At 29.5% G+C, this 13,611-nt stretch overlaps 1 protein-coding gene across 1 annotated transcript; it reads left to right on the plus strand.

The window, feature by feature from the left end:
- Window positions 1–585: 585 nt before the first annotated feature.
- LOC111027025 (kinesin-like protein KIF6) lies at window positions 586–5,060 on the plus strand. The gene is made up of 9 exons (XM_022305228.1): window positions 586–704; window positions 3,325–3,367; window positions 3,437–3,548; window positions 3,609–3,732; window positions 3,820–4,068; window positions 4,138–4,372; window positions 4,442–4,546; window positions 4,753–4,953; window positions 5,043–5,060. Exons 1-9 carry the CDS (start codon window positions 586–588, stop codon window positions 5,058–5,060), a joined length of 1,206 nt encoding a protein of 401 aa, XP_022160920.1.
- Window positions 5,061–13,611: the final 8,551 nt, after the last annotated feature.

Raw genomic sequence — 13,611 nt, forward strand, 5'->3', positions numbered from 1 at the left:
GGTACAACGTATAACACAGAATATAATATATTATATTAATGTATATTATTAGATTTCAAAAAGTATTCGATGACAACACAACTCAGAGTTCAATTTTCAAACATGTGGCCGTTCCGATACTTGACCAGTAAATATTATTTTTTAATGTCATTGGTGGTGGGGCATAAGATATGCATCGATTTTGAAGGGCTGTAGAATAAAAACTTTTGAACTTATAGAAATATTTTTGATATTTTAAATTCAGTAGTGTATATAGTTTTTTTACATTAAGTTTTAAGGAATACATCACCAAGATGGCGGATTTCAGCAGCGATATACTCCTGTATTCGATTCCGATAGTTTTCAACAGCTTGTCGACACATTCGGATGGGTATAGCAGTAACTTTCTTCCTCATTCTCTCTTTAAGTTATTCTATGGTGTGTTCAATGTTCAAACACTTTTTCTTTTAGTTATCCCCAAAGAAAAAAGTTGCAATGGTCAAATCTGGCGAGTGCGTAGGCCACTGTCGTCACTCCTAAAAGGGACCATCTGTCTCAGTTGTTACAACGTCTAAACCATAGTGGCAACTGACTTAAGATAAAACTATGACACAGTTACGTGATTGTGAGAGCGGTAAGCCGGTCGTGATGTGGTGTGAGGTGTTGATAGGTGACTTTAGGATAACACAACACTTTCGTGACTTGACTGTATTGCCTTTATTACGGTATTAACAAAGAACGGTCACAACGACGGAATCGAATAATGTATATAAAAGAAGACCACTTAGGCGAAGGGTACGTTGACGGCGATCGTGTTGTTAGTACGAAATTACGTGCAAAAGATCGAGGCGATAGTACTTATCTAGCTTGACTTATCTTCCCGTCCGGACGCGTCCCCGCCATGTGCCTTTGCGGTTCAGTGGAGAGTGCGGAGAGTCGACAGTATCACGTTGTTGTAACCCGTGGTGGTGGATGGTAAAAGTGAAGACCGGTCGCTACGGTGCATGTACTTCGTACTGTCTGCCGTTACGTACCGTGTCAACTACAACCAAGAACACGATTAATCCTACCACAAATTCTTCCCACTACGACAGACCAACCTTTCGCCATATCTTATGCCCTATATTGTAAATTGTACTCTAGGGAGCATCCGACAGAGAAAATCATGAAGTATATTTTTGAGAGACCTATATATGTACCTCCAAAAGTTTCAAGTACCGGTCTTAACACCTCCTAGTCACCAACCGCCTTTACATTTATAAAGTGCCTAAATATTTAAGAATAAGCATCATAGTTTTAAAATGTTTCTTCAATAATATTCACTATCATACATTTTAAATTTATTTTACCTTTAACCTATGCATTGTCTCCAATTCTCCATATTACAAGGGTATAACATACCTAATTGTACGTTCTGAATAATTTATTTGACTATGTTATGTTAAATTTTATAGGGGATTGACCTTTTACCAAATGTATGAATAATTTACAAGAATTTTAAAACAATAAAGTGTTTGTACATTTTAAATGCTTATAACTCGCTTTGAAATTAAATAAAAAACTCTTGTCATCAACTAGTCATACACTGTTATGTGTTTGTAAGACAGATAGAACGCATGCGGGTGTGGCGTCCTCTTAATATTAACAGTTTCTACTCGTATCTGTAATCAATCACGTAACGTAGTTGCTGTTTCGATGAAAACACATGATAACAAGACTGGGAAAATCAATTATAATATATTTGATTGAGTTAAATTGAGTTTATAAAAAGCATTTTAAAAGTTTAAAGTTAATAATTATCCTAATTTTTTTTTAAACTCAGTTAAGTAAACTTGACGTGACCATGGGTGATGTGGCTGGTCTTGGGAGAGATATCGAGAAATTAATGAAAAAAATACACGGTACAGGATTTGAACCCGCGACCCACGCGCCAGACCGCCGGACGCGTAACACTGGGCCACAGCGTATTATTCACTAAATCTCGATATTCCCAGTTTAGGCCAGAGTGGCAGTGTGTACGGTTGAGAGAGAGTGATGAGGCGCTGGGGCCGTGTCAACTTACAGTTAACTTATTAACTCAAGTTATTATTATTACTTTTTTTTAGTATTTAGGTAAACAATTAAATGGTCTAAAATAACAAAAAGTTAATGCAATATGTATCTTGTTTAATAATTGAATTATGTTTATCATTTATGTATATTTATAAATGAATGAAATTAGATATTATTTAAAGTAACTCGTTATTTATTAAGTTCATATCAATAAAAATCAGTTAACTTAAAAATTAAGTTAACGAAAATTAAATTTTACAACTTTAACTTTAAATTTTAACTCATTTATGTCTAGAATTTGCATAATAATATACAATTTTCTTACTAATGTTGGAGAAGATATCAAATTAATTCTAATTCAATTTATTGACCTAAGAGTAGAGGCATCTAATAGTTTCAATACTATTTGTATGGTTAAATGATTTAGTTATCGTATTCAATCGGTAGATTAGCCGGCGGAAAGTAACTTAACCGAAAAGTACAAAAAACGCGTATTTTTTTGTAATTCTGATGTCAGATGTCGTTCCAAATCTCTATGAAGTAAACTTATCTCATGCAAAACATTTAATTTATACATACAAATATGAAATTAGTTTTTCACTAACTGCTAATCACAGAAACTACTGGGCCACTGAGGTAATAAAACTTTCCTATGTCAAAATATTCTTCGAGATTTTAGGGGTGTTAAAGCTTCTTTTTCAACAAATATAGGTTGCTATATGGTGAGACACACATGAAATTAGTTTTGGCTCACGAAAATCTATATATTTTTTGTTTATATAAAATAGTGTTTTCGAATTCTCAATATTAATTATTTTTAAATAAAAAAAAAGTGTATTTAATTTATTGCAGCAATTAAAATGCTTACAGTTAAATTCAAAGATTAAGTCATCTCAATGTGAAATATCTTATGGTATTTTTAGGTTATTAGGTATTTTTATGGGTAACATATATAATCTACTTAATTATTAATTGGGAAAATATACGTATTATATGGGGTGCCTAAAGCAAAATTGGACGAAATAGAGATTTTTTCAAATGAAACTTGTAATTTTAAAATTAAAGACACTTTTTATAAGGAAATAATACATTGAAAGTTGACCAAAAACCTATATTTATTTCTTATATCTAATTAAGCTTACATATTAATTATCTAACAAATGAAGTATACTATAATGATCTCTAATCAAATTTAGATGGTGAAATATGTACACGTAATTATAAAAACGAACATACTTGACCAGTTAATTTAATTCACCAAAATTCATAGCTGATGAAAATATGTTATTTCAGGTTTTTGTCTGGTACAAATGGCACCATCTTTGCATATGGACAGGTGATGATTCATTTTAGTTGTTTTAAAATAATTTTTCTACATATATTATTAACAGATTTAATGTTATAGACTGGAAGTGGTAAGTCACATACGATATATGGATCCAGAAAAGATGCAGGGATAATTCCTAGATCTTTCAAATACTTATTTGACAATAAGTCAGCCATTAAATCTACAGAAGGTAATTAATATATTGCATTTAAATATTTGTTTAGTTTTTAACCATTAAAAAAAAATTTAGAACGTGAAATTTTCTCAATGTCATATTTTGAAATTTATAACGAAATAGTTTATGATTTATTACCATCAACAAAAAGTAGACAAATTAAAAAATCAAATGTTAACAATAAAAACCTGGGACTTAAGTAAGTTTTTTGATCAAGAAATAGTATAAAAAATACTATTAAAAATAATTAAAAATAATGATTTATACTACATTTGGTATAATTTAGTGATATTGTGCGTTTCACCGTCAACAAAAAAGGAGACGTTGATTTCAAGAACTTGAATATAATTAAAGTTAAAAATGTTTCCGAAGCTTTAAAACTCCTTACATCTGGTAACGCAAAACGACAAGTATCATCTACGTCAATGAACAATCAGTCCAGTCGGTCTCATTGTATTTGCAGAATTGAGTATTCAAATAAGACAAATGGAACCAAATCAAATGAAATAGTTCTTAACTTGGTTGATTTAGCAGGGTTAATATATTTTCAGATTCTAAGCGTAGCGACCAATGTATTGATTTTTGCAATGATGTGTTTTTTTAGTTCTGAATGCATTTCAAAGATGAACAACGACAAGAAAACTATTGCTGAGTCCCGATACATAAATTTATCACTGATGCATTTGCATCAGGTTATAAATTGTTTGGCAAATCCTGTTCAACCGATCCACGTGCCTTACCGTAACTCGGCTATTACGAAGTTGCTAAAAGGTTCATTGGGATTCAACTGTGCAACCGCAATGATCACCACAATAGTACTAAATTATAGAAGTATTGTGGTAAGTGTATTTAAATAGACATACAATATGTCTGATAAATCGATTATAATCTCTGGATAATTGTTACAGGAATCTACATATACTTGTAAATATGCTAGAGATGTTTCTGGCATTAAACCTATTGTGAAATCCGAGATCCGGAAAAAAAGTGTCAAATTGCTAGTAGCTAAAACAGTAAATTGTTAATATACATAATACATGTAATAAATAGTGTATACATTGAAAATAAAAAGTCAAAAAAAAATTATAATATAATATTAATTAGTCAATTTCTTGATGTGAATAAATACATCATAAATATTAAATTTAAACAATAATATACTCCCTCTAGACATCATGATCGAGAGATTTATAATTATAATATTTCTTGGGGTTTCTAGGTTGACTTGTTGGGTGATAAAGTGGGAGATTCTGTTCATAATGACAAACATGTAACGAATTGTGGGACCCAGACTGTGGTTATAAGCAGTAACGTCCCTGGGTTCGGCGTTATAGCAGATATGCAATTTGGTGTCAAAAGCGTTCTGAGAGTCGCGAAGGTGGATAATGACCATGGAAATAGTGATAATCAGATGATCAAGGTAAACTTTAAAATAAGTTTTTTAATATTGTACCTATGAACACAATTTTTTTATACAACATATTTCTATATGAATAATTATCTAAATAGATTAGTCTAATTATGTAGAGTCTACATTGTAGACACAATAATATTTAAATGGATGGTAGATTGCGAACACGTGTGGCATGTGTCTACAATCTTCATAAATACTATGTACTGTTTTAAGTATCTTCAGCTTATACGTATTTTAGTACAGTTTAAACAAGTTATCACACTGATAAAAATAATACATAAATTGTAAAAAAAAGGTTAGATATTATATTGATCTCGTGCACATTGTTGCCCGTTACAAATGCCAACTCTTTATGAGACTTTTATGGCTTGTCCATTTGCGGTGGACCCCGCTAGGTGCATACTCTATAGTCTATAGTAGAATAATATGTTTAGTTATTATTTTTTTTTTGATTGTGGACATGTCGATGAGCTGCTATAAGCGTAATTTAGCTGATAGACACTTTGGTAGTCAATTTACTAAAATTCGATTTGATGCATGCTTAAACCTGATTTGCCCGATTAAACAATGGCAACCAAAAAATTTAAAAAATACCAAGTTCTACCAAAAATTAAGAAAGTTGAGCGAAAAATTAGTTGCTAATTAAAATAAACGAGCAAATTACACATATTGTATGGCACGGCGGCCTCCTGGTGACTTCAGTTTGTTTGCTCAAACTAACCACGATGAACAAATCCTTATCAAAAAACACACTATAAAATTGTTCATTAATCTTCCGATTGATTCCACTGTGAAATGAGCACTAAGAAAGTATAAATTAACTGTTTTATATCATAGATAGAAAAATAGAAGATAGATGGATCTGTTTTAAATGATAAGCGATAAGCGTGACGCCTCGACTAAGGGAAATAAGGAAAATAATAATGACAATAGGCATTTATTTTAGTATACATAGGTAGACTAGCTGAAATACTCGGCGTTGCCCCGGAAAAATTTCTTTTAGGTGTAAAACGCTGTGAAAGCAATTTCTTTTTAAGTGTAAATTATATAATATTTTTAAGTGTAGCTGTAGCAGTTAAGAATTGAAGTAGTGTTGTAGTGTTGTTTGGACACCCCCTTCCATGAAGCCGTCCAATTTTCGTAAATTAATAACCATATTACTTATTGTATAGTATATAGGTAACCTAACCTTTCCGCTCGTAATTTAGTTTGACTTGCTCTTAAAAACTGAAGCCGCTCAGATTCAATTTTAGTGTACATATCGACAATATACTGACTGAATAATTTCCCACAACGAAGTAAAATATTATTGGAATTTTCTCTGAATTGAAGCCTGTAAGAGTAAAAATCCATTGCTGACACAGTTTTTTTTTTGAGGAACTCTTATTACTGGATGAACTTGTGGTACGTTAACTTCACCATGACTAGGGTATCAAAGGGTATTGCAGTGCATCGTAAGACCGGTGTATTTCACTTACACGTTTTAGAGTGTTATCTCATGCTCGCAAAACGATACTCCTTTTTGTAAATTCTTGTCTAATAATTAATACGGCTACCTCATCAACTTGAGGTGCATTATAACGACCTATGTGTTCTGTCTGTGGCACACGGTCAGATCTGATAATGACTTGAAAATTTTCTTTATTTGATGGCATTGCATCAAAAGCACTCTTGAAGCTGCGCACGTAAGGATTGTGACAATGTAACAAATATTGCAAGTCGTATAATAATTCTCTATAAGTATTTGGGGCTATCGACATTCGCCGATGTACTTCGCTCACCGAATCACCCACGAAATATATTTGCAAAAATTTCGGTTCGTCAGGGTTGTTTGGTAAAAGAGTTCCAGCTAAATGATAGACTTGACCCTGAACTTGAAATGTAGGCATAAAATCTCCATGTCTGATTTAATTGGCACCGAATGACGTCATTTGGAAAGCAGAATTGTAAACACGAATCATATCAAGAAAATGTTTAGAATTTCGATGAGAATGATTCAAAAGACTTTTTAATGGTTCCGGTGGATCAGCAATTTCTGCCAGTAAAACTTTTCCTCCTGAACAGCAGAGACTTGGTGGTTCTTTAGGCCATTTGAATGCACGACAGAAATTGCACTTGGTATTCATATTTCCTATCGAAACGTGAGAATCATTTCTATAATCAATCGATTTATTATAATTGAAGGCGGACATAAAGCGTTGGCGCCATGGGGCTCGCGGCTTATTTTGATTGTTGTGATTATTGTTGTTATTGTTATTGTTAACACTGGTATTGGCATAATGGTTGTTGTCGTTATTGTCAACCATATTTTGATCGTGCATTTGAGAATGATTGTTCCTAGATAAGCACTATTTATGGAGCGGCCAAGATTTGATTTCCTTGTCTTGGGCATAATGTGACCAATAAAAAAAAAAATCCTTCAAAATTAACTACTTACCCAAATCCTAATTAATTATTAATTAACTTAATTAAAACTGCATGACAACTGGATAAGAATATTTGAAGCCAAACCGTAACAAAGATTTACTCTTTTGCTCTTTTCGTATTCTACCGAAAACGATAGAAAAGTATTACACAGTCCATATAACGAAAATAATATCAGCATACGCGATGTTAAAATAAATACAGAAATCTATACCTATATCTGTAACCACAGTCAAGTTTGATAGTTATTTATTTTCAGCCAGCGACTATTTCTTATTAAAAAAGGTATACAATTTACACTTTTATTTTAATTAATAATAACTAATGATTTATTAACTTTATCGGACTAAATTTTTGCCTAAAACCTGCTTCGCAATATCCTTTTTCATTTAAAAAAAACTGCATGGCAATTGGATAAGAAGTTTCGAAGCTAAACCGTAACAAAGATTTCCTCTTTTGCTTGATTTCAGTTTTATACATATATAGATATAGATAGATTGTAGAATTTACTTCTTGGAGCAATTCATATCTGTACTCTGATCAAACATATAGTTGGATGGACAAAACGTTATGGTTGCATGTCGCTATGGAAACCCACTGGCCGCCGTGCTGTAAAATATTATGTAGATATACAATTTAAAAATAAGCAATTTATTTTTGTCGATTTAAACCCTCTAAAATCAAATTGTTGAAAAATCCTTTCTTAGTGGAACTTGACATTATAGTATTAATCTATCCTCAAAATTTTAATTCGATTACTCAAATAGGTTCGGCTCTGCGTTGATTATTGCTGAATTACACTTTCCTTTATATACAGAGGTTAATTAATCGACTTTGCCTAAGTTAGGAACTGTTTTGTTAAATAATACTTACAATCATATATGATTTAGGATAAAAATAATAAGCTTCCGAGGTATAACAGTGGCTTCTAATATTAGTAATAATAATAATGTGTGTGGAATTTAGGTCAACGGTCATGACGGCCGACTCGAACTGAATAACCTTGCCACCAGCGTCCCGTTAGTCGATATGATTTGGCCACGTCTTATGGAGTCTGGCGATGGAGTTAGTGACAACCAGATGACTATCAAGGTAAATTTAAATGAATTAATTAATATCTTATGTATTTGAAAAATTTTATTTTTATTTTGTTTGAATAATAAATATATTGGAAAAAACATAAAAATATATGAATTATCGTCTTGATCGAGAGATTAATAGTAATAATAATTCTTGGGGTTGCTAGGTTGACTTAATCGGTAATAACGTGCTACATGACGTACTTGATGACAAACATATTATCACGAATTGTGAGACGCAGACGGTGGCCGTAAGCAGCAATGTACCGTCGTCCGGCGTTATGGCGGATATGCAATGTGGTGACGCAATTAGTAATTACTATTAAGTTACTAATGTTTTAACGATGATAATATGATATGATCACATTAATAGGTGATAGTAGACGTCGGAGATTTGAACTGACTTCTTCTTACCTCAATTACCTTTTTCTATTTGTAATTATAATGGTCATATTTACTTGGATGAGGACAAATGAATCAAATGTTAACACCGTGAGATTGTATAGGTAAATATAATATAATTATCAATAACGATTGAATGGTTGAAAAGCAATAAGATCGAATAAATGGTATAATTATAATTAAAAATATTAATAAAAAAATCTTAATTTTCTCTCAAACCTATTTTTCACAAATAGATACAACAATAACTTGTCATATGTCAAATGTTTGTCTTTGATTGATTTCGTAACTTATAATTTATAGTAGGTATTTGAGGCCTATAATTTAGTGGTTTCATAAAAATGTTTTGATTTGTTGATATTTTTGAAAAATTGAAAACATAAATATATTAGGTATTTGACTTCATACGTCGTACTTCATTCACTTTGATGTGGAATAAACTCAAATTAGAAAAATTGTGCCTGAACAATATTCATGAATAATCCATAGAAAAAAAAACAATTCATTTTAAATATTTTACTTTACTAAATTATTATTCGTCGCATATGCTTTTTTTTATTGGTTTACCTCTATTTACACATGAGTGATTAAAATACTATGAATTAACTGATTTTTGTTTAGTTCTAAACATCGATAAAATTACTTAAACCATTTAAACTTTTAATCTCTGACGACTGTTAGGACTCAAAGAATACGGTTCAGTTATGATGCACTGTTACTACACTCAAACAAAACAGATAATAGCTGTAAGGCGCGAGAAGTTTCCATTAAAATATTATTTCGAAAACACAATTTAAATGTGTACCCGAACTTCGTATTAGTCCGCGTACTGCCTTTGAATAGACTTCCCGATTTACATATATTGTTATGGTTAAATATTGTTTATTTAAAACTTAAACTTACCAAGGTATGATGTAAAAAATAAACCATACAAATATTATAAATTGTTGTCTTAGCTCATTTGCTTCATTGTCCTAAATAGCAAATAAATTATATTTGCTTTGATAATTTATTGACACATAGTTACTACTTAAGAATACAATTTAAAATCGTATTGAAATCAATAAGATCATAATAGTATCAATATGTTTTACTATTATCTTATAAATTATAACTATTGTAGTGATTGTATTTATAAAAACACATTTTTCATGAAGCACAATTCCTACTGTATCAGTCTGTACCAAATTTGGCAAGTTACTATAATATTCTATTTATATATTGTAAATAATTATAAAGTTTTATAAAGCAACTGTCAAACTAAATAGTTAGTATGAGGTGCTTAAATCGTCGTAAACATGGCTGTACAATTTTTAAGGAACATTCACTGATATTTTGACGTCGTATTGGTAATTCATAGTCATAGAAAACCGATGTTTAGTTTTTGTACAATGTGTCGTTGTATATATAAAGAAACATAATATAGCTCCACGGCAATATGCATGCATGTATATTATTCTATATTTTTACATTTTTTTCCAATAAAACAATACATAAAGTAAATGTGAGATATATTATTTTTAAATTATATTTAATTTTCAAGTGACAATGAAAACATTTTAAAGTGTTTCAAATCTGGTTCATACACTGTGACTATTGCGTCTGAAACGTTGCAAACTCATCATGAGCCTGTGGAACCATACAAAAATTACGGGCATCCTCAGTGCCATTGTAGCAGCTGTAGTAATTATTCGCACTTCTATTCTATAAAAGTGCAAAAACATGTTCAAGTACATACAAAAGAAATTATAATTATTACAATTAATAATAAACATACATACATTCATAGATATATACATACAAACATACATACATACATACATACATACATTCATTCATACATATAACATAAATAGATATTTAAATTATATAATTTGTAAGCCTAGACAAAATAATGATAATTTTTAATTGAGTTAAGTTAAGTTAATACTGAACATTGTAAAAGGTTGAAAGTCAATTATTATCCTAATTAATTATAATCAGTTAAGTTAAATGTTATACAAAAACCAGGGCTTTACACCAGAATCAACCGGTACCCCAAACACCTCTAAAAACCCTTGAAAAATCAAACTCTCAGGACCCATGTAACCCTAATGATTGTGTTTTCTACACACCCGAATTAACCAAAACCCGAATAAAATATTCTGGTTAACCCGACACCCGAATAATTTTGTTTTTAACAATCTTCATAATATATTATCATTTTTTAGCATTTGAGTTAGGAATTTATATTTTATTATTAAAAAAAAATCAGTATTTTTAGTTTTTTAGTTGAGAATTTAATAAAATTTAAATGATTGTATTTTTTCTACACTACTCAACACCCGTATAAAAAAATACCAATCCGTATAAAAACCGTTATTAAAACAAAAATGTTTGTTTAAATATTTTGTTTCGGTTTTTGAACACCCAAATACATCTAGCACAAGAGACCCGAAAACCAAATAATTGATTTTTGTGAAAAAACCCTGACAAATATTTTTACAATTAATATATTAACTTAAGTAAAAATATAATAATTATATTTTTATTTATTTATATGTATAATAATATTGTTTAAAATAATACATAGTAAGTTAAGTTAGTAAAGCTCATGCAAGAAGAATCATTAATAATAATTATATTGTTTTTATTATTTAACTGTTTATAAATTAACGTAACATGGATTTGATGAAAAATAACTCGTTATTAATTAAGTTTATATCAATAAAAATAGTTTCGTTAAAATTTGGTTTTTGAAAACTACAATTAAAAATGTTATACAAAAAAATGATTTATTAAATATATTAAAAAACTAAAAAGGTTTTAATGTATAATACGTCTTATATATTTAATAAAATAAAAAATATTTTTATCTATGTTTTTAGTAACATCGTGAAAATGTTATGGACATAATATTTTCAATTAATTTAAGATAAATTTATTAAAATTATAATTTATTCATGTTTAAACTAATAAAAAAAAAGTTAAAATTTAATAAATGTAAAAAGTTAAGTTAATAATTAAGATAATGAAAATTGATACATTCATCCATAAGATTCACACTTGCATTTGGGGCTAGGTAAATTAGATACGTGTAAATTTGCTTACATTTTGACAGCGCTAAGCAGAGTCCCGATTAAAAATAAGTATTGGTCAGTTGGGTCCCCTGCTATGAACCCACTTACCTACATGTAAGGCAAGGCCTTATAAGACATATTTTAATTTATACCATTTATACCTACTAGGGGTGGCGAACCTATGACGTATGTGCCAGGATTAGTAGGTTTCCAAATTTCAATGTCAAAACTAATTATAATATTTTTCGCATCAATTTCGCCACCTCAAATATACCTTAAATGGTATAAATTAAAATCTGTCTTATAAGGCCTTGCTTTACAGGTAGGTAAGTGGGTTCATAGCAGGGGACCCAACTGACCAATACTTATTTTTAATCGGGACTCTGCTTAGCGCTGTCAAAATGTAAGCAAATTTACACGTATCTAATTTACCTAGCCCCAAATGCAAGTGTGAATCTTATGGATGAATGTATCAATTTTCATTATCTTAATTATTAACTTAACTTTTTACATTTATTAAATTTTAACTTTTTTTTTATTAGTTTAAACATGAATAAATTATAATTTTAATAAATTTATCTTAAATTAATTGAAAATATTATGTCCATAACATTTTCACGATGTTACTAAAAACATAGATAAAAATATTTTTTATTTTATTAAATATATAAGACGTATTAAACATTAAAACCTTTTCAGTTTTTTAATATATTTAATAAATCATATTTTTGTATAACATTTTTAATTGTAGTTTTCAAAAACCAAATTTTAACGAAACTATTTTTATTGATATAAACTTAATTAATAACGAGTTATTTTTCATCAAATCCATGTTACGTTAATTTATAAACAGTTTAATAATAAAAACAATATAATTATTATTAATGATTCTTCTTGCATGAGCTTTACTAACTTAACTTACTATGTATTATTTTAAACAATATTATTATACATATAAATAAATAAAAATATAATTGTTATATTTTTACTTAAGTTAATATATTAATTGTAAAAATATTTGTCAGGGTTTTTTCACAAAAATCAATTATTTGGTTTTCGGGTCTCTTGTGCTAGATGTATTTGGGTGTTCAAAAACCGAAACAAAATATTTAAACAAACATTTTTGTTTTAATAACGGTTATTATACGGATTGGTTTTTTTTTTATACGGGTGTTGAGTAGTACAGAAAAAATACAATCATTTAAATTTTATTAAATTCTCAACTAAAAAACTAAAAATACTGATTTTTTTTTTAATAATAAAACATAAATTCCTAACTCAAATGCTAAAAAATGATTATATATTATGAAGATTGTAAAAAACAAAATTATTCGGGTGTCGGGTTAACCTGAATATTTTATTCGGGGTTTGGTTAATTCGGGTGTGTAGAAAACACAATCATTAGGGTTACATGGGTCCCGAGTGTTTGATTTTTCAAGGGTTTTTAGAGGTGTTTGGGGTGCCGGTTGATTCTGGTGTAAAGCCCTGGTTTTTGTATAACATTTAACTTAACTGATTATAACTAATTAGGATAATAATTGACTTTCAACCTTTTACAATGTTCAGTATTAACTTAACTTAACTCAATTAAAAATTATCATTATTTTGTCCAGGCTTACAAATTATATCTATTTATGTTATATGTATGAATTAATGTATGCATGTATGTATGTATGTATGTATGTATGTATGTATGTATG

The sequence above is a fragment of the Myzus persicae genome, unplaced genomic scaffold (assembly GCF_001856785.1).
Source record: "Myzus persicae strain clone G006 unplaced genomic scaffold, MPER_G0061.0, whole genome shotgun sequence".
NCBI classification, from domain to species: domain Eukaryota; kingdom Metazoa; phylum Arthropoda; class Insecta; order Hemiptera; family Aphididae; genus Myzus; species Myzus persicae.

Bases quoted from the DNA above. Each gene is read 5' to 3' on its own strand.
- LOC111027025 (XM_022305228.1), top strand. From the start codon at position 586: ATGACACAGTTACGTGATTGTGAGAGCGGTAAGCCGGTCGTGATGTGG. The intron at 4,373-4,441 runs GTAAGTGTATTT...TAATTGTTACAG, and splicing joins TAAATTATAGAAGTATTGTG to GAATCTACATATACTTGTAA. The intron at 4,547-4,752 runs GTAAATTGTTAA...TGGGGTTTCTAG, and splicing joins AATTGCTAGTAGCTAAAACA to GTTGACTTGTTGGGTGATAA.